Raw genomic sequence first — 20,653 nt, forward strand, 5'->3', positions numbered from 1 at the left:
TTTCTCTTTCCTTTTCTTCTCTCTATGAGATACAATTGAAAGCATCTTGGACTGGGAACCTTGGTTCTCTGACCAATGTCTGCTGCATCATCTATGCCTAGGCATCTCAATCCCTCATCTGTAATCTAAGGTGTTTAGATTTACAGGGACATCAAAAGAGTGGATGCACTTTGTGAATTGTATGATTTTTTTTTAGGTATAGTGTGATATTATTACTAATAAAAGCAGAAAAATCTAAAAATAAACATCAACAGAGTATAGCCTACAGGCCTGTAAAGGCTATACTACTCTAGCATTGCCTCTGAGAGAGTGAATCTCTTTTTAGTAACAGTTGACCTTTAGTGGGGCTGAAGTGGGGGGTGGGGAGAGTTAGTAACTGATGGAAATTTGAAGCTGACTATCCAAAAGCACAACTCATTGCCTAGTCAGAAAAAGGAACATCACGTGTCATGATGCAAGCATTCTGAGCAACTGTTTGGTATCTAATCGACATTCACAATAAAAACAAATGACTTACTGATAACTTAATCTTTACATGATGCTAGCACAAGCAGAGCAATAGGTGAAACAATTGGTCTCAAACAACATCCTAGTTAGTATATGTACTCTGTTTAAATTAAGTTGATTCAATTTTAATTTAAATTAAAATAGTTGCATTAAAATGATTGAGATATTAAAAATGATTGAGACAATAAAAAGAGTTGATGTGCTCAAGCATGAACAATCACACCCTCACCTCTTGCACCCCAAACATATCTCTTTCCCCTGAAGCTACATCTGCATCTTTACCTGCCTGTATCTAAGGTCACATACAATAGCCAATTTCTTAGACCCTAACTCCTCTCCCCTCGCACCCAGTGCTGCATCTTTCTAAATCCTGGTCAGTCTATACCCTCTTTCTTTCTGTATCTTTGACATCTGACATCTGTCCCTCCAAGGGACTCTTTCTTTCAGTTTATGAACTGTCATCTGAAAACAAAATAAAACAAAAATCCTCATTTGACTCTACCTAACTATGGTCCTATATCTCTTCTTCTCCTTACAACTAAGTTGCTTAATAAATAGGGAAAGAAAAAAAAAAAGTCTATACCTTCTGTCTCTGTTGTTGTTGTATTGAATTTTAAAATAAGTAATAAATTATCCCCAAAAGTCAAGTCTCTAATAATAAATGGGGCTTCCCTAGTGGCTTAGTAGTATCCAAGAATCCTCCTGCCAATGCAGGAGACGCAGGTTTGATACTTGGGTCGAGAAGAGGCCCCTGAGGAGGAAATGGCAACCCACTCCAGTCTTCTTGCCTAGAGAATCCCTAGGAGCCTGGCATTACAGTCCACAGGGTCACAAAGAGTCAGACATGACTTAGTGACTAAACAACAACGATTAATAGTAAATGAGATCATCCTGCATTCCATTCTCCAAGCCATCCAAGTAGTTGTATTTTCCTGTGAAACAATACTAAATTTACTTCTGAGTATTTCAAGCATTTTTTTTCCTATCTACATACTATTTACTTGCTCCTCTTATCTCATTTTGGTTACTGTCCATTCATCATTCATATTTTGGATTTATCTCCTCCAGGAAACCAACCTTTGCTCTAATGGGTGAGTTGAATATTCCCATGCAATTCTTTTTCATCATATTTATTATTATATTGTTTTATAATTATTTGTTCATATGTCTATTGCTCTCATTTGGATGTCCCTTAAATACAGGTAGTATATCTTTGCATCCCTATAACCTGAGTAAAATCATGGTAAGTAAAATAGGTAAGTTATAAAATTAACTTACATTTGTATTTATTAAGTCAATTAGTGTGCTTTGAGGTATGTATTTTTATGCGGCTTCACACAAAAGTGCACTAAATACAGCTAAGTGAAAGTGAAGTCACTCAGTCATGTCCGACTCTTTGCGAACCCCTGGACTGCAGCCTACCAGGCTCCTCCACCCATGGGATTTTCCAGGCAAGAGTACTGGAGTGGGCTGCCATTGCCTTCTCCAAAATACAGCTAACCTACATGTAAAAACTGGTTCCATTTTTTAAAATTTGCTGTTACAAATGTAAAAACAACCAAGATTGAGTAATTGTTGTTGTCAGACAGCAATCTGACAATCAATGGAGAGAAGGTATTTTATTTGAATCATCAAGAGAAATATAATTTGTTCAAACTGTTAATCACAAGCATTTATTGAGTAGCTAATACATGCATAGCACTGAATCTGTATCTGACTTTCTGGGTTTGAGAAATGGTCTTTACACTCAAGGGGTATATGATATAAGTAGGGAACTAATGACATTTATTACTGTTGTTGTTTATTCACTAAGTTGTGTCCGACTCTTTTGCGACTCCATGGACTGTAGCCCATCCAGCTCCTTCTGTCCATGGGATTTCCCCAGGTAAGAACCCCGGAGTAGGTTACCATGTTCTTCCCCAATGACATTAAGTGAAATTAAAACAATAGGTTATATGGAAAAGGTTTTTATTAAATGCTAACTATGTCAAAGAAAGGAGAAGTGCTACAGTTTAGAGAAAAGAGCATAATCAAAAGGTTTCAAAGAGGATACACATCGGACTTGACCAGGACTTGAAGGATGTGGATGTGTTAGACGAGGATGACATAGACAGAGGAAATAATGGGGTGAATGCAGGGGAAGACTGCTCAGGTGTTCCCTCCTCTGAGACCTTCCCTGACCTCGCATCCCGCCTTCCACCTCTCAGGCACTGTGTGGTAGGGATGCCTCCTAGACACCGTCTGGCATGTAGTAGTCAATTGTTCTTGATTTTTATTTGCAGTCTTTAGACAATTAGCTCCCTGAGCCAGAGGCGGTGGGAGGAGGGGTGGGGCGGCGGGGAGATTAAATACTTATTTCTGTATCTTTCAGTAAAGTGCCTGGTTAACAATAAGTACTCATTAATCATTATAATAAATAATGAAGGGATGAAAGTAGGTTGCATGGTGGGAATATACTGCTCTGTAGAGAAAAGCAAGTCAAAATCATCATTGCTTGAGATCAGAAAACTATTTCTTTAAAAAAAAAAAAAAAGTCAAAATTTTCAGAATCATCTGAAGCTAATTCTGTCACTAAAACACTTATATAATGGTTTTTGAGAATAGAATGAGATTTATATTCCCTAAAGAAGTGAACTATTGTTATCTGCTTTGAGATGACCAAGTATATCTCATTATCAACGAGTACATTAATCTAAAACCTGACAGCTTTCTCCCACTGGTATTTCTGATTTTAACATGGATTGTGAGCATTTGTGAGTGCCTTTTAAAAATCTTATCAGATTTTTAATTTAAACTTTTCCTGTATCTTAATTAAACAAACATACTTCTTGTAAAGACATTTTTAAGGCCATTTTCTGCCCAGAATGCCTGGGAGTGAAATTCTAGCAGATCTTGGGTACCTAAATGTTTAGAGAACTAAATCCCTATTAGTGAAGGAGGAAAACTGGGAAATAAAACACAAAAATGGAGTTCCTCATTTTCCCTGAAGAAAATGGGAGGCAAGTAGCATGTTCCAAAAAGTTCTCCAGTCTTCTGGCCTGGAAAACCTCACGGACAGAAGAGACTGGCAGGCTACGGTCCAGGTGGTTGAAAAGAGTCAAACATGACTGAAGCATCTTAGCATGGTGTTGTTGTTGTTTAGTCATTCAGTCGTGACTGACTCTTTGCAACCCCATATGCTCAAAAAATATCAATGGATTAAATCAAACCTAAATATTCAAACTAAATATGTAAATATCTCCCAACAAACATTATTAATAAAGAAAAATAAGGACTCGGGAACAGGTATAAGGAATCAAGAACAATCATGATAATCTCATGATCTACTCTTCAGGGAAATCTCATAAGCTTTAAATTCTCCTTCCTTCTAGTCTTCCTTCCTTCCAACTTTTTGTAAAAGGCTAGATAAAATAGCAGTTTAGTAGGTTCAGCAGATTGCCAGGAAAAGTAAACAATGTCCTCACTGCAAAGACAAATCCATCAGCTTTAAGGGCAAGAGCCTAGTATGCCACTAAACTTTGACCACTATCCCACCAAAAAATATTTATAGAGCATAAAGTCTTAGGATTGAAAACTAGTGTAACACAGCACTGAATGTATTTACAAATTTTCTAATTGAAAAATTCAAAGTTAATCTGAAATATACAAAACTTATTGCCAGATTATTGTGAATTTTTTTTTCACAATTACCTTTACAACAAAGTCTAGAAACTTTGTAAAGCCATTTGTGTGTGTGTGTGTGCTAAATCACTTCAGTCATGTCTGACTCTTTGTGACCCTATGGATTGCCAGGTTCCTCTGTCCATGGAATTCTCCAGGCAAGCATACTGGAGTGGGTGGCTATTCCCTCCTCCAGGGGATCTTCCCAACCCAGGGATTTAACACAGGTCTCCTGCATTGCAGACAGATTCTTTACTATCTGAGCCACCTAGGACACCTGAAAAGCCATTCACTGGAAAACGGATCATTTTGGGAGTTGCGTTACTTAAATAAATCATAGTAAGGTAGTCTCCTGCCAATGCAGGAGACGTAAGACTCAGCTTCAATCCCAGGGTTGGGAAGATTCCCTGGAGGGCAGAATGGCAATCCACTCCAGTATTCTCGCCTGGAGAATCCCATAGACAGAAAAGCCTGGCAGGCTGCCGTCCATAGGGTCGCAAAGAGTCAAATATGACTGAAGCGACTTAGCACAATGTTGTTGTTCAGTCACTCAGTTGTGTCTGACTCTTTGCAACCCCATGGACTGCAGCACACCAGGCATCCCTGTCCTTCACCATCTCCTGGATCTAGCTCAAATCCGTGTCCACTGAGTCAGTGATATCAGGGTCTTTTCTTGTGAGTCAGCTCTTCACATCAGGTGGCCAAAGTACTGGAGTTTCAGCTTCAGCATCAGTCCTTCCAATGAATAGTCAGAATTTATTTCCTTTAGGATTGACTGGTTTGATCTCCTTTCAGTCAAGGGACTCTCAAGAGTCTTCTCCAACACCACAGCTCTAAAGCATCAATTCTGCAGTGCCCAGCCTTACACACAGGTAAATAACCAGAAACTTGGATCAAAACTTCAAATCCTAATTTTAAAATACAGAAAGATATTACCTACAGAAATTATGCATAATGCTTCAACCTACCAAAACTCATACATGAAATTCTTCATGGTGGTATAGCACAAATCTAACCTATGTGAATAAGTTTATGTAAACCTTCTATAGTCCTAGACTTTCAGAGTAGGAAGTAGCCCTGGACAATATACCATAGGTCTTACAGAGGAGAAACTGAGGCCCAGAGATTTAAAATCACTTCCGCAAGATCACCAATTTAGTTCATGACAGAGCTACAATTAGAATGCAGATTTCCTGCGACCTGGTCTAGTTTTAATTTAGAAACTTTTCTTTAAAATTATTTCAACAATTCATTCATGAAAGAAAGAAACAGTCTATTTAGTTGAGGCCCTCATCTCTTTAACTGCATGTTTCTCTCTGAACAAGTAGAGAGTCTTAAAATATACCAGAAAGTAGACAGGCTTGAGGGATGATGGAACCTTTGTCTAAACACTTGGCTCAGATTGCTGTGGATATTTATCATCAGTTTAAACTTCTGTCTCACAGTCACCTTCTGACCCAGGGAAAAGGGATACCATGCTGCAAACAGGCCCTCAGAGCTTAACTTTGATTTTGAGACAGGCTTCCTGATGAGAGATGAATAGGGAAAAAGTGATAATAACAGTGGATTCAGCCTTCTGCCAGGAAGCTACATTTTTGCTTGTAGAGAGACTGCAGTCCAGTTATATTAGAAAAATCACGTTTTGTTTTTCCATCTGTTCTGTTTATCCTCAAGGCAAGGTCTCTATTCTCATTTTTTCCTATTTAATTCCTATTTTGGGGTTTTGGGAGTTTTCTGGATGGTTATGTAAGCAAGGTATTTTACTCTCTGCAATTCAAGGTTTTAAAGAAACCCACTAACTTACTTTCTTTCATTTTCATAAAGAATTTTCTGTTACTTTGGATTATAAATATTTCTTATTTACCTAAAATAAACACTTATTTTATATTCATCTAAAATTTAATTACAATAAATCATATAGACCCTTACTGAGGATTTTAAATCTGACACAGAATTTCTGCAGACATTATTATAAATTCTTCATTCTGAACCTGTGAGATAGAAAAATAAAAAGTATTATCCATGTTTTATAAATGAGGAAATTAAGGTTCCAGCATATTATATTTATAAGGTATTTATGAGGAAAGAATCAGGACTTTACTAGAGTTGTCTGACTCAGGGCCAAGTGCTCTTTGGACCCCGTTGCATGTTGAATTAGGAGAAGTGGAATGAGCTCACACAGCTCCTTCTTCCACCTTGACCACCCAGGTGGAGGTGCACATCATCCCTTATAAAAGCATTGCCAGGGTCCAAATAAGTCTGTCTTGAACCAGTGAAATCTCAGGAAAGGAAATAAATGCTGTATGTATTGAGCAGTAATACTTTTACTTTTCTGGAACAACTCTACATGAACTAAATGTTCAAACAATTACCAAAAGCATTACAACAGAAAAAAAGAATAAAATCAAATGAGTATATGTACCACTCAGTTTGTGAATGCATCTTAATACCAAAGTAAAACTTTCAGGAGTTGTACCGGTTTGCTTTTCCTTTGTGAATAATCAAGAGCTGAGCACAGGCCTGGCCCAAGGGAAAAGCACAAAATAAACAAAATTTCTTATCACCATTTCACTCTGCCCCACCCCCATCCCCGGCCCTGTTCTGCTCCAGGAATTCTGCTCCTCCATCATTTCTCTTACCATTTTAGTAACTAGGAATGGTCTGATAAAAATTATTTCAGTTATGGGGAAAACTCTAATGGCCCAACCAGAGGATTCATCCTAAAAGAATAATATCTACTTTTCTTCAGTGCCTATAAATTGCAATTCAATTTTTCAATATGCAGATGAAAGTAGGGAATCTCAAAGATCCGTACCTTGCTCAAGGTCACAAGGTTGCAAAAACGCAGGATTCAAATGTGAGACTCCAAAGACCCAGGCTCTGTTAATTGCTTTTTGAAACTAAATGGAAAAGGAGAAGTTCTAAATGTAGAAACTGTTTACTGTTAAAAGTCCTAAGTGTAGAAAAATGGTAGTAATTGGGAGTTGAAGAAATTTACCAGAATTAAAAAAATCTAACTGTGAGAACTTACCCTCTTCCTACTATTCCTATGGCCTATTTGGCCTAGTTATAAGTATCTATGTTGTTAGCTCAAAATAATAGAGATGCAGAACTGTGGTTGTGTTTATGTGTTTTTTCCAAAATGAACGTGTCTTAGGCATATAGGGTTAAAAAAATTAGAGAAATCTAAGAAAAAAAAATTAAGAGATATCACAAACTTTCCCAGCCTCTTTGAAATTTTCCAAATAAATCCCACAAGACACGATAGCCTTCAATGAGGCTATCTGTGCCAACTGTTAATTGGTATCCTTGGGTAGAGTACCACAGAAAACTCATCTTCCCATCTACTTATACCTGGTATATGATGCACAATCATACAGTTCTATTCTGAAGAAACTCAAATATCCTCTTCAGAAACAGTGGGAATCCTGCAGATAAATTTCCATTTTGATTATACGAAGTCAACTTTCAGTTTCTATTAGAATGGATTTGCAGTGATTCTAGTGTCTTGACATCCACGGACAAACACAGAATGTCCATGACAGCTGTGCTTCATCTGCCTGTGGTGTGAGCCATAGAGTCCACCCAGTACTGGGACTTTCACCCAGAGCCATGATGTCAGCTGATTTTGATGGCCAGAGACTATTGGGGGAAAATCATAAAAGGCAAATTACCATATAATACACTCAGACTGGGTGAATGCTCAGTCGCTCAGTTGTGTACGACTCTTTGCGACCTCATGGACTGTAGCCCATCAGGCTCCTCTGTCCATGGGATTTTCCAGGCAAGCACACTGGAGTGGGTTGCCATGCCCTTCTCTTGGGGATCTTCCCAACCCAGGGGATCTTCCCCATCCAGGGATCAAATCCATATCTCTTAAGTCTCCTGCATTGGCAGGAGGGTTCTTTCCCAGCAGCACCACCTGAGAATCCCATATTTGAGAAGGAGACATCCAAATAAACCTGCAGTGTGAGACCTTGATTCTCAGGTAGATTCCTGAATGCCTTTCCTTCAAACTGAAAGTTTAAAGCATATTTCCCATAAAAAAAATTAAAAGTCATCTACTTCAAAACTGTTTTCTTAAAACTGGAACTGCTTGTCCTCCTAGGACTTTAGCAACACTGCATCCACAGAACAGATGTGGAGGGGGTACCAGGTAGATCAAGTGAGTATAGCTTTAACAGTTTTATGAAATATTTATATCCTGAATGTACCAAAATATCATGAAAATACTAATTATCATAAAACACTTAATTTAATTTCATCATCCTCCACATACTCAAACACAAACACTGCCAACAGAACTTTGAATGCATTCACTGATTAATTTCTTTAGAACTCATTGTTTCCATCTTGATTCATAAAGGAATTACCCCATTTTTTTTTTTTTTTAATGAAATAGATTACAAGTATTCTGAAATCTTCCCAGGCTAATGAGAATTCCATTGATTCAGGAACTTATTAGTTGTTTCTCAATAAAATTCAGTTCAGTTTTAATGTGCCTAAGGGAGAAAATAAAAACACAAACAAACACATGCCTAATCTAACACGTAGAGACCAAGATTTAAAAGGAAACGGGGAAGGGATGAAAAAAGAAGTCATTTTTTTGGGAATACTCAGAAAGACATAATACTCGTAGCACCTGAAAGCTTTAACACAAGCTGTCAATGGAATGTTCAATTGTTCCTCCTTCATTGACTCCAAGTGTTTTTTCCTTTGTTTCAGCACAAAAAGAAGATTCCTATATCAGAACCACTCATTTGCCTTAGAATGGCCAGTGCCCTTCTGCCTTTCAAAAGAAAGTATAAGCTTTCTTTATAAAACTTCAGAGGGTTTGTGTTTGTAGCCAAAGACCAGAAAACTAGAAACTTTTTCCTTGCAGTTCATCTTCCCATGGTAACCAGTTAACCTCACTGTTCACCCACCAGTCCGTCCTATCAGAAACTCTAGATGAAAGTTGAGCACTAAATGAGAAGCATAATGTTCTGAATTAAATTGTAACTTAATCATTTCTTCAATAGAAAGCTCTGGAAAGAATGAGAAAGAAAAAATTTAAAAATAATTTCAAACTAGCATAAATGAATCTGATAGGTTCTTCTACATCAGGAGCAAATAATAACTATATAACTGCTTTTTAAGCAGTTAAACTTTTTAATGAAAGTATTAAATCTCTATAAATAAGTTGTATTTCCTATGGGAAGTATCCACATTTTTAAATTCCATAATGAAAAACTCTAAAGCTTATGGCTACAGAACAGCTCTAGTGAATAAAGAAAAAATTTTAATTAAAGTAATTCATAGCTACTAATTATCTGGTGAAATTTCATGCACATACCTTCTTCCAAGTGAAACCCATCATTTTGTTCAAGTTTGAAAAACTGAGAAGAAAGAAAACTGCAGCAAAATAAGGAAAGTGTGAGCATGAAGAATGTGCCTACATTTTACATCAGTGTCTGCTTTCTGGAGTCAATTTCACAAAAATCTCCTGGGAGTGAAGGGAGTGAAGAAACCAGCAGCCTTTGGAAAATGAGGAGACTTGCTGCAAAATCTGGGAAAAGATGATCACTCCCACTACTGTATCCAATAGTCCTGGGAGCTGCCTTGTAAATCCCCGTGCAGTGAAGCAATTTCTCTCATTCCAGATGCAACCCAGAGCAATGCAGGGTGGAAAAGAAGCTTCCAGTTTTTAATACAGACTTTTATGACTATCATATTTTGAGAAAACAAACTCTGAAACAGACAGAGCTGGTAGACAGAATGAGGCAGCAGTGTGGCATGGAATGGGCCGTGCTTGGCTTGCTCACATCTTGGAGACAATGGCAGAGAATGAAATGTGTGTGGGGTGTGAAACAGGAGAGCAGGAGTAACGCTTCAAATCACATGGCCCTTAGAAAATATTTAATGGAAAGAGGTTTTTATTTCTTTTTTTTCCCATAGTAAACCTACACAAGAAGACACTACAGTCCATTTGCTTTTCTATTGGAAAGGCAAAATGTATAAGTAAGCTTAAAATATAGCCTATTTAGACATTAGATAAAAATACTGATGCATTGCCTAAGTGACTGTAGTAGATAAAATGTGCATTTTAAGTTTTACAACAACTTTAATCTCTTTGAGAGAAAAGTTGTTTATTTTTTCCATAACATCTAACATTTTGGTTCTTATAATTACCCAATAAGCATTTATTATTATTGTTATATTATTAAATAGTTGAATAATAATATCAACTGGATACTTATGTTGGATAATAGTATCAATAATCATTTGATGAGCTCCTACTCCTTGTCAGGAACCATACTACTATGTAGGTGGTTTAATAAATGATAGTCTTCAAAATAATTATCCAAGGTAAATATTACTACTCTAATTTTATAGACGAGAAAACTAAAACATAGAGCACTCAAGAAAATTATTCAAGAATATGCAAATGTAACTTGAAAAATCTAAATCTGAAATTGGTTCACTCATATTTGAATGAATAAATAGTGGGAGAGTTTTTTTTAGATTTTGAAAAAATAATATTCAATTGGCCTATGTGCAAGGAATAGCAATCATATACCTAATACATAAAATAATTTTATGACATGCAGTGGAACCTGGGAAGTAGACTAAGGAAAAGTGTGTGTGCGTGTATGTCATGGGAGGTGAGAACTACAGGCAATTCCTTATTTTGAGGCAAAGAATGATAGTCACGGGACTAAAATTCTAGAAATGAGACAGATCATGAAAGGTCTTGTATGCTTTGCTTAGGAGCTTGAACATTATTCCTTCCTCAAGTTATGGAAGTCAATGGAAGGTTTTAAGGAAGGTAATGAAGTGATCAGATTTTAGCAACAGACGTGGTCCCAATAGGTACAGATGGGAAGTAGCCACATGAGAGCCAAAGAGATAAACTTACATGCTACTGCAGTAAAAAGCAGTAATCCATGAGAGCTTAAACTGGGGTGTTTGTAGTAGAGATGGAGAGGAGGTATATTTGAGAAATATTTAGCAGGTACAATGGTAGAATTTAGTAACTGATTAGAATTTTGCTTGAATAACCGAGTAGGATGATGTTGCCATTAACTGACATAAAGAATACATGAGAAAGATGATCCTGTCTGGAAGGAAAGGTAATGTGTTGAGTTTTGGGTACGCTGAACTTGAAGTGGTTATGGACCAGCCAGTGGGAAATTGGGTATTCCGAAGTTCATGTGGAAGGTCAGGGTTGAAGAGAGAGATTTGAAAATGATCAGCAATTAGTTGTTAAGCAAAACCCTGGGAGTAAGATTCCTTGATAATCTAGGAAGAGAATAGACAGAACCAGTGGACTAAATCCTATGAGAAAACAAAGTGCTAAGGGATAAAAAAGAGAGAGAGAGAGAGAGAAGGAGCCCATGAAGCTGAGAAGGAAAGGTCAGGAAGGTAAAGCGAGAACCTTCAGAGCACAGCCTTTCAAGAAAGCTGGGGTCGTTAACGGTAGGTGAAAGGAGTCCACTGGAACGTCACACATTACTGGACAAGCTTAAGAGGAATAGAGGGAGCAAAAATGAGGGTGCGTGGGGTGAGCGAGGGCACAGAGTCACACAGAAAACTGTTCTGCTCCTTTAAAGCAGCTAGGCTAAGAGTAAAGGGTGAAAGCCGGACGCAGGCCCTGGGAGAGAGCTGAGCTTGTTTACAGGCTAAGGGGAAAGAGCTCATAGGAAGGAAGCTGTTGAAGTTATGGAAAAGAGAGCACGATTAACAGAGCAACTTGCCCCAGGAGGTGGAGAACAAACAAAATACAGAAGGAGGACAAATCCGGAAGGTTCTTCAAAACAAATTCAAAGATTTGGCAACAGTAGAATTTATGCCACCAAGATTTATAGCTGTGATGACTGAGATCAGACCAAAATATCACTTTGTGAGTCTCATGTAAATGCTCTAAAATTGCCTTCAGGTAAATTTCCCAAATGACCCTCTTAAGAGTTCCATCAGATTGACAGGAGTGTGTATAATTTCTACAAATTCAGATGAGGACCCAAAGGTTTGGTAAGGTTTGTTGTTGTTGTTCAGTCACTAAGTCGTGTCTGACTCTTTGTGATCCCCATGGACTGCAGCATGGCAGGTTTCCCTGGAGTTTGCTCAAACTCATGTCCAATGATTTGGTGATGCCACCAAACCACCTCATTGTCTGTGGCTCTCTTCTCCTCCTGCCCTCAAAAAAGGAGTCTAAAGGTTGCCGAACTCCTAAATAGCAGAGATGGATCAGAATCCAGGTGTCCTCCCAGTGATGGCGAGACCGTGGCTTACTTTACTTACTAAAGTATGTAGACTACAACAGGGTTATGATGCTCAGGTTGCAAGCAACAGTGTCATCTTTAAACTGAACTTATAATTCTGATTAAATAGACACCCAGAAAAAAAAAGGAAAGAAAACCAACTGTGAGACTGTCTTTCCTCCTTCCCAGATGTACACTAAAAAAAAAACACTTTTTAAAGCACACAAACATTTTCGAGTTTGAAAATTATACCAGAAAGCTATAGAGACAATGTTCACTAATTTATTGATGCTAACTTTTTAACAGTGTTAATGCTACTTCTCTGTAGAAGACAACAAGTGGGTAAGGAAAATCTTGTTCTATCATAATGTCCCTGATACACTGTTCCTTAGGAAAAATACTCAGTATAAGATGAAGCCATCCTGATTTCTGTTGAAGGGTTTAGTTTTAAACATACCAATAAAATAAAGTAAAAACACTAAAGCCACCAATGCAGTCACAACTTCAAAGAAAAATTTTCCACTGGATAGACTACTTCTCACACAAATGCCAAGAATAGATACTCTGTGTGTGTAATAGCTCTTCAGCATTAAATAAAATTTAGAAAAAGCCACATGAAATTTACATGAAAAGAAATTTAGAGGAAAACTGAATTGTCAATATATTCGTAGCAATTCCACTGTCTTATATAAACTTGTTCAACTTGCCAAAATGTACAGAGTAGATCAATTAATAATTAATAACTTTAGTCTTTTTTCCTACTATTACTATATCTCTCATATATAAATCTAAACTTTTCAATATTGTAATCTCAGAACACAAAACATCAGTCAAAAAGTGACTGATCCAATTTTAAATATTTTATAAATTTCCATGTAAGACTAAGAAATAATAGAGGAATTCTCCTTCAAGTAGGAACAAACTATTTGATTAAAAAAAGAAAAAAAATAGATTAACATAACTTTAATCTCTAAGTCTCCTCCTCTCAAAACAAAACTTCCTCTTGATGTTTTTACTTAACATATGGCATTATGTGCACTTCTAGAATGATCAACGTGATGAGTCTTTGGCCTTCAGGGATATGATAAAAGTGTGAAGAGCAGGAAGTAACAGAAAGCAAAAAAAGACTATTAGTCACCTGGAAATACATTTTAATAGTGTGGCCTTTGTATAGTAGAATGATTTGTCTAACTTGCCATAAGGAGGACTGGGGTCTTGATTATTTTTTCCAGAAATGATTGTGAATTCACAATGTCTTATCTACAAATTTTCAGTAAGCAGGCTTATAAGTGAAAGGAATGACTAGAATAGCAAGTTATTAGCAAAGTCACAGTGTGTAGCCTTAGAAGAGGAAGCCAACTGATGCCACATCAAGATCAAGAGTCTAGGCAGGGACTTAACACAGTGGTTCACCAGCATGAATCCATCACCTAGAAAGCTTCCCAAATCCCATCCACAACCACCAAATCAGGCTATTTGGGAACAAGAGCAGCCTAGACTCTATACTGGCAACAAGCTCTTCAGGTGACTTTTTATGCAATCAGCTCAGCACTGATCTGTGTGGATTGCTTACCAACTAACCTAAAGAGTCATGATCAAAGTCTACCCTGCATTTGTCAATATAAAAAATTGACTGTACCTATCAATCTACCAATCACATATATAGAGAGATACTCTCCAAAATAAAGCCTCATTCTAATTTTTATAAAAGTAAAGTTATTTGAAGAGACTACAGAAAGAATTGTAAAGAATAAAAACCTAATGTTTAAGTGCCATCTGGTGTTCTTGGCTTTGTATTCTACCTAGGAATGAACAATAACCAGGGTAAGTCTGGTTACTCAACTATATTCTGTCCATTGAAACCAGATCCATTCCACTGAAAGTGGTTGACAATTATGCCCACTGTGGCCAGGATTACAGTTGCCTCCTAATAGCTATTCTCTCTTTTATATCCTCCATAACTCTATTCAACAGAATACATTGTCAGTGTTACCCAGCTAAGACTACATTTCCCAGCAGCCCTTGTAGCTTTGTGTGACCACATGACTTACAATTAAGTAGAAATGATATGCGGAGAAGGCAATGGCACCTCACTCCAGTACTCTTGCCTGGAAAATCCCATAGATGGAGGACCCTGGTGGGTTGCAGTCCATGGGGTCGCTAAGAGTCGGACAAGACTGTGCAACTTCACTTTCACTTTTCACTTTCATGCATTGGAGAAGGAAATGGCAACCTACTCCAGTGTTCTTGCCTGGAGAATCCCAGAGACGGGGGAGCCTGGTGGGCTGCTGTGAAGCGATTTAGCAGCAGCAGAAATGATATGATGACTTAACAATCTCCATTAAAAAAGAATCACAGCCTTTATCTCCTATTCTCTTTCTAGAAGCCAGGAAAGTAAATATAATGGCTGGGATTCCAATAGCTGTCTAGGAATTTAGAGCATCAAGAACTGTATCCTAGGAATATAAGAGAGCCAGAAAAAACTGAATCCCTGATGATTCTGTAAAGTTGGTAAACCAACCTTTCACTACTAAACTAGAAGCTTATAAAATAAGAAAAAAACACTTTTTTGTTGTTTAAACTACTACACTCTCCTATATGCAGGTGGACCTAGTTTAAAACATTCACTGTAAAAGAAAAGTGTGCATATCCTACATGAGTATGATTCAAAGTATCAATTTCAACAATAAAAAGTTTAAAACAATTTATGAGTGAACAAGTATCTTAAACTATATATTTGCATTCTCTACTGCCTTTAAAATGATCCCATCCAAGTACTGCTGAAAATCTTTTCAAGCTGAGTATTAAGCATTGTTTCTTGTTATTTGTATTTGAATGATGAGATAAATGCCAGACATAATATAATAAAATGCAGGAGGCCATGCTATAGAAAGGGCTTCCCTGTTGGCTCAGAAGGTAAAGAATCCACCTGCAGTGTAGGAGGCTTGAGTTAGATCCTTGGGTTGGGAAGATCCCCTTGAGGAAGGTATGGCAACTCACTCCAGTATTCTTGCCTAGAGAATCCCCATAGACAGAGGAGCCTGGCAGGCTACAGTCCATGCAGTCGCAAAGAGTTGGACACGACCGAGTGACTAAGTACCCATGCTATAGAAAGAACTGTGAGCCCCTCAGTTCAGTTCAGTCTCTCATTGGTGTCCGATTCTTTGTGACCCCATGGACTGCAGCGCTCCAGGTTTCCCTGTCAATCACCAACTCCCAGAGCTTGCTCAAACTCATGTCCATCAAGCCAATGATGCCATCCAAACATCTCATCCTCTGTGAGCCCCTCATCTCTTAGTAATCAGAAGTCAGCTTGGGTCCATGGTACTAGTATAGCGTTACAAATAAGAGGGTTGCAAATTTATGGTCCATGAGCCACACTTGACATTCAAAATATACTGTATTTGGCTTAGGTAATACTTTCTGAAAACATTAGATATGAATGGCTGCAAGTGGGCATGCATCTTCAGTTCTCCACGGCCCTGCCATCACCTGTTGATATACACTCTCTTGCTTCACTTGTTGGTGTCATCTGCCTGACCTCTGAGAAGCACTGACATTTATAGTCTCTGGAAATAAAACACTACGCTTCTGTAGCTTTCCTTCTCTCCACTGTTTCTCTGTTGTTGAAATCAATGATTCATATCAAAGATTATTTTCCAAGATTAAGTATGTCCACTTCTAATAACAAGAATGTATTTAAGTATTAGATATTAGACCTTTATTAGGTATTAGACCTAGGTATTAGACCTTTATTCAGGAATATAAAAATTAGTATAAATGCACTAGTATTTTCTCCTACAAAAAACAAATGGGAAAATCTCTTCAAGCAGCTCCCCCAAAACCAACACACTTCCACACACACACAAACTCATGCAAAGCTGATTTTTGTTATCTTAACTCATTTGTTTACATAATTTTACTTAATAGGCCCAACTAAAGTTAGTCCAACTCTCAAACTTTCTCACTTCTATGAATTTAAAAAATCAACTCAGTTCTTAAAATTTAGTGAGAAGTAGTAACAATTTTGGCTTAAGAGGCTTAAAGCTTTATTTGTTTTCTTTTATCTCATCATTCATAAGTATTTCTATAAGACATTATATATGTAACTTATGTAAAATACAAATTTTAAATTTCCAGTAAAAATAATCACAGTCAAACAGAAGAAAAATATACTTTGGAGTTCTGAAAAGAAAAAAAAAACTTATTAAGTATGTACTTACATATGATAATAAGTCTCTACATTTCAAAGAGGACATATTCATACACAAAGTCAGCACCACATTATATGACTTAGAGCTAAAATTTGAAAAACCTATTGTTTTGCATGTGTGCCTTAGAAACTTCTTTAGTTTAAAACATTTACCTTACTCTTCTCCAAACTTAAAAGTACATGGAGTTTCAAAATTCTGATTCTTCTATTAAGTTTGTGACAAGCCTGAACAGGAAAAATAAAGTATTGCCAAGTATTCACACAATATTACTTAAACTAAAATATGCATGGTAAGTTCAAGTTATGTAGTTCTGAATATCCTGGATTATGGAATTCTTTTTTATATCACCTTTAATTAAGACCTTAACTATTTACTTTTGCTATTGAATTTTACACATATTCTCTTAGCTTGAGTAACATAACTGAGCAATTTATGCTTTTACAATATGTATGCAAGCAATTTACCCTTTTTTCTGTAAAATGTTTGGAATTCCATGTTCTATGTTATTTGGATATACTGGGGAGAGAAGGCTTTTTTGCACCAAGCATCACATTTCTAACACTTATATAAAGTAGTATTAAGGTAAATTGAACTCTGCTCATTTTTCAGAAACACCTACAGTGTAATTACAACTATTTAAGAAAGTCTTTTAACATATGGCCTACTCCATATACTTTAGGAAACATTCATTTATTCACATGTTCAATTATTTTCATACCTTATAAATGAAAATTTTTATCTTAAAATATAGTAACAAGGAAAATTGTGTAAAATTTTGAATGAAAGTTGTTGGTTTTTCTGGTGGGGGAGGGGAGTCGACTTCTTTTATATTCAGATATTTCTATTGCTATAGTAATTTAGTGCATTTTTCCCTCCCCTTTCCTGACTTCTCTACTTCTTATTCTATTATCTCCCAGCCCTTCCAAACTACACATGCTTTTCACACCATTACAAGGAAACTCAAGAGGTTTAATGTTCTATGAATTGTCTCATTTTTTAAAGCATAAAAAGTAACATAAAAGTTTCAAGATTTCAGAAAGTGCCCCCTCTATGGGACTCTGGACAGATTCTTGGGTATTCATCCCAGATTCTTATTTTCACTCTAAATGTTTTTTAGACCTCAGGGTCTCTAGATTAATTTTATGAACATTTATAGAGCAAAAATACACAGAAACAGGTTTTAAATATATATATATAGCCATAAAATATATATGAAGGACAGTAACAGAAAAGTTTAATAAGTGTGCTAAGTTTTAAAAGCTTGAGTTTGATGTTAAATTGTTATGAAAATCTTTAAAGCCTATTATGAAAGAGTACATGTCTGTATTTGAAACTTCAGGCCTGGAGGGTAAGGATTTAACAATGTGAAACCAATTTAAATATTTTCTTATATTTGCTAGCAGCCACACATTTTTGCTTAACCATACCATAGAAAGCAATCCTAACATATGCAAATTTCATAGGAAAAAAATTAGTAACCAGGCAAGATTTGTCTTACATTTTTTAAAAAGAGAAGAAAGGAAACTTGTGTCTAATGAATAATGCCCGTGCAAATACTCCGTGATAAATAAATTATATAAGACATGCCGATTTCCTGCCTTCCGCCTCCAACAGGGAACCACCACTGTCCTGATAGTCAAGTCAGAAGGGTGGGAAAATAAGAAATCTGGCTTCTATAAACCTCTGCTATGGAGAAAGAAAGAGTTGTCCCACAGAAACAAAAGTGATTGTAAGATCACAAATGAAACCAGAAGGGACGCAAAAATCTATAAAGAGAAAAGAATAAGGAGCCAAAGACAAAGAAAAATCAGTTATGAGTGGCTACAGAGGTTTTTCTAAACAAAGAATTTTATGAAGCAGCTGAAGTTCCGTACAAAAAAGGCTCCACCCTACTCTGCTTCTGCCGCGACTTTTCCTTGCTCTGAGAACTCTAGCCCACAGAACAGACCTCCTCTAAGAGTGTCTCTAGCCCTCCGTTTTAAGCACTCTCCTTTTCTTTTAAACTTCCCACTCTCCACATTCAGGGAAAAGGACTTATCCCAGGCTTTCCCAAAAAGAGTTCAGTAGTGTACTCTTCGAACGGCACATGTAGAGGCTCCGGATTTACAAATGTCCCCGAATGTCTTCCGAGCCGTTTTCCAGGTGCAAATCTGTCAGCCCCCTTCTCAACTTCAAACCAGAACCTCCTCTTCATGCTCTTCCTGAGGTTTAATATTCCACCCATTTCCCAAACCGTGCAATAAACACCAGGAGGAAAGCAAACGGCAAACTTACCATCCTCGTCTTCTTCCTGGGCTTTTATTGAGACGAATTGCCCTAATAAAACAGTAAGAATGAGCAGAGGTCTTGCTTCCACCCAGTTTGCCATCATGTCTAAATATTAGACATGTGGGTCCTCCTGGGAGTTAAAAGTATATTCTAAGGTTATTGTAGCACCATGAAGTCAGCTGCGGGCTCTTCTTTCAGCACCAGCCCCAGCCCCAGGGCAGCCTCTGCAAACCCCCTTTTTCAGCACCGGCTCCAGCACAGTCTGCGAAAACTTTTTTCAAGCGATGCAGCTTTAAATAGGAAGAATGCTGCCTCCACTTCTTTTCCTGCCCCTTTTCAGCTTGTTCAGGCTCATAACCATCCAGTGTCTGCCAAGCAACGGTCTGATTGATGGTAAACAACCAAATCAGAACACAAGCCCCTGTGCCTTGAACTGTCCCTATTTCATTTATGTTTTAAACATAAATGTGGCTTAATCACAGTAGCAAACGTTTGTTTCTCTTTCCTTTTTTCTTTTTTTTAAAGAAAGCCTGTTAGAAGGAAAGAGTCTTATTCTTCCCTCCCTAACCCTTCCCCCAGACACACACCCTTTCACTTTTCCCCTATAAGCTGAAAAGACATCAGGAAGGAAACACAGCCTTTCAGCCTAGTTTTTGGTATCTAGATAATTAAACCTTAAACTACCCACGTTAAACTTTCAAAGGGTCAAATTTTAACCCTTTCTTTTTTACTAAGGAGGACTTATTCTTGTCCCCTTGCTACATTCTGTTTCTTTTCCCAGATTCTGGAACAGGACCATTAAATGTCCAGGTGAATAAATTATTTTAGACAAATGCATCATACTTGGGATTAAGATCATCTCCTTATCGCTCCATCTCTCTTATTTAGGGAAATACATCTGCATCTCCTTCTTGTCCCAGAGAGTTTTATTATGCGGAAAAGCAGTCCACTTTGTCAGTGTAGAGGGATGGGAAGGACACTGTATTTGGATGCAGAAAGTCTTGCTTCAGACATCAGCTCTGCCACTCACCCATTTTGTAAACACTAAGCCCTTTATCTCTGTGCACTCCAATTTTCTCATTTGAGAACAGAGCTTTGCTCTGATCAGAGGACAGAGTTTAGTGGCATTAAAATGAGTAATACATTATTAACTAAGTTTCAAGCTGCAAAGAACTACCTAAAAGTAGTTACAGTGGTCTTATTGCCCCTAAACTAGCTCTGCAGGGAATTTGGTAGTTCCAGTTGTACATGTCATTCAAGAGCACTGTTCATGAGTCTTTGTGGCACACTCGTGCTTGCCAAGATCTTAATGACCTCAGAGAGTTCCACATAATCTAGTAGATTTGCTACCTCGAGTCCACGCAGAATGCGAATGGCTGTGCTACACAACACAGGTGAGTCAGTGGTTTAAAATTACTCAGCAATGACCAGGAACCCTGCATTGTGCTAAGCATTGGAGGGAGAGGATGACACAAAATAAGTGAAAGGCATGCCCACTGTCTCCAAGGAACACATGTAGACACTAAGAAAAAAGATTTACGTAAAGCAAGAACCATAAGCCAGAGCATATACATTAGACCCAGCAGAAATTCAGGGAAAGGAGAGATTATAGGGTAAGATTAGGCAATTAATCCATTATCCTTACTTTTTTTTGTAGAAGAAATCCAAAAACCTTTGCATTTTCCCTTTGGAGCTATAATCTCTGGAGAAGTATTCCAGAGGAATATATGGAATGCAGCTATACCCCACAGTCTAACTTTTCGC

General features: G+C 37.4%; 1 protein-coding gene across 1 annotated transcript in view; it reads right to left on the reverse strand.

The window, feature by feature from the left end:
* Nucleotides 1–18,995, reverse strand: part of COL5A2 (collagen type V alpha 2 chain) — a 159,982-nt gene extending 140,987 nt beyond the window's left edge. The window contains exon 1 of the mRNA XM_070359432.1: nt 18,896–18,995. Coding sequence (XP_070215533.1) covers nt 18,896–18,992 — 97 coding nt within the window. The 5' untranslated portion in view covers nt 18,993–18,995. The remainder of the gene's footprint in view (nt 1–18,895) is intronic.
* Nucleotides 18,996–20,653: the final 1,658 nt, after the last annotated feature.

This window comes from Bos mutus, chromosome 2 (genome assembly GCF_027580195.1).
Source record: "Bos mutus isolate GX-2022 chromosome 2, NWIPB_WYAK_1.1, whole genome shotgun sequence".
NCBI lineage: Eukaryota > Metazoa > Chordata > Mammalia > Artiodactyla > Bovidae > Bos > Bos mutus.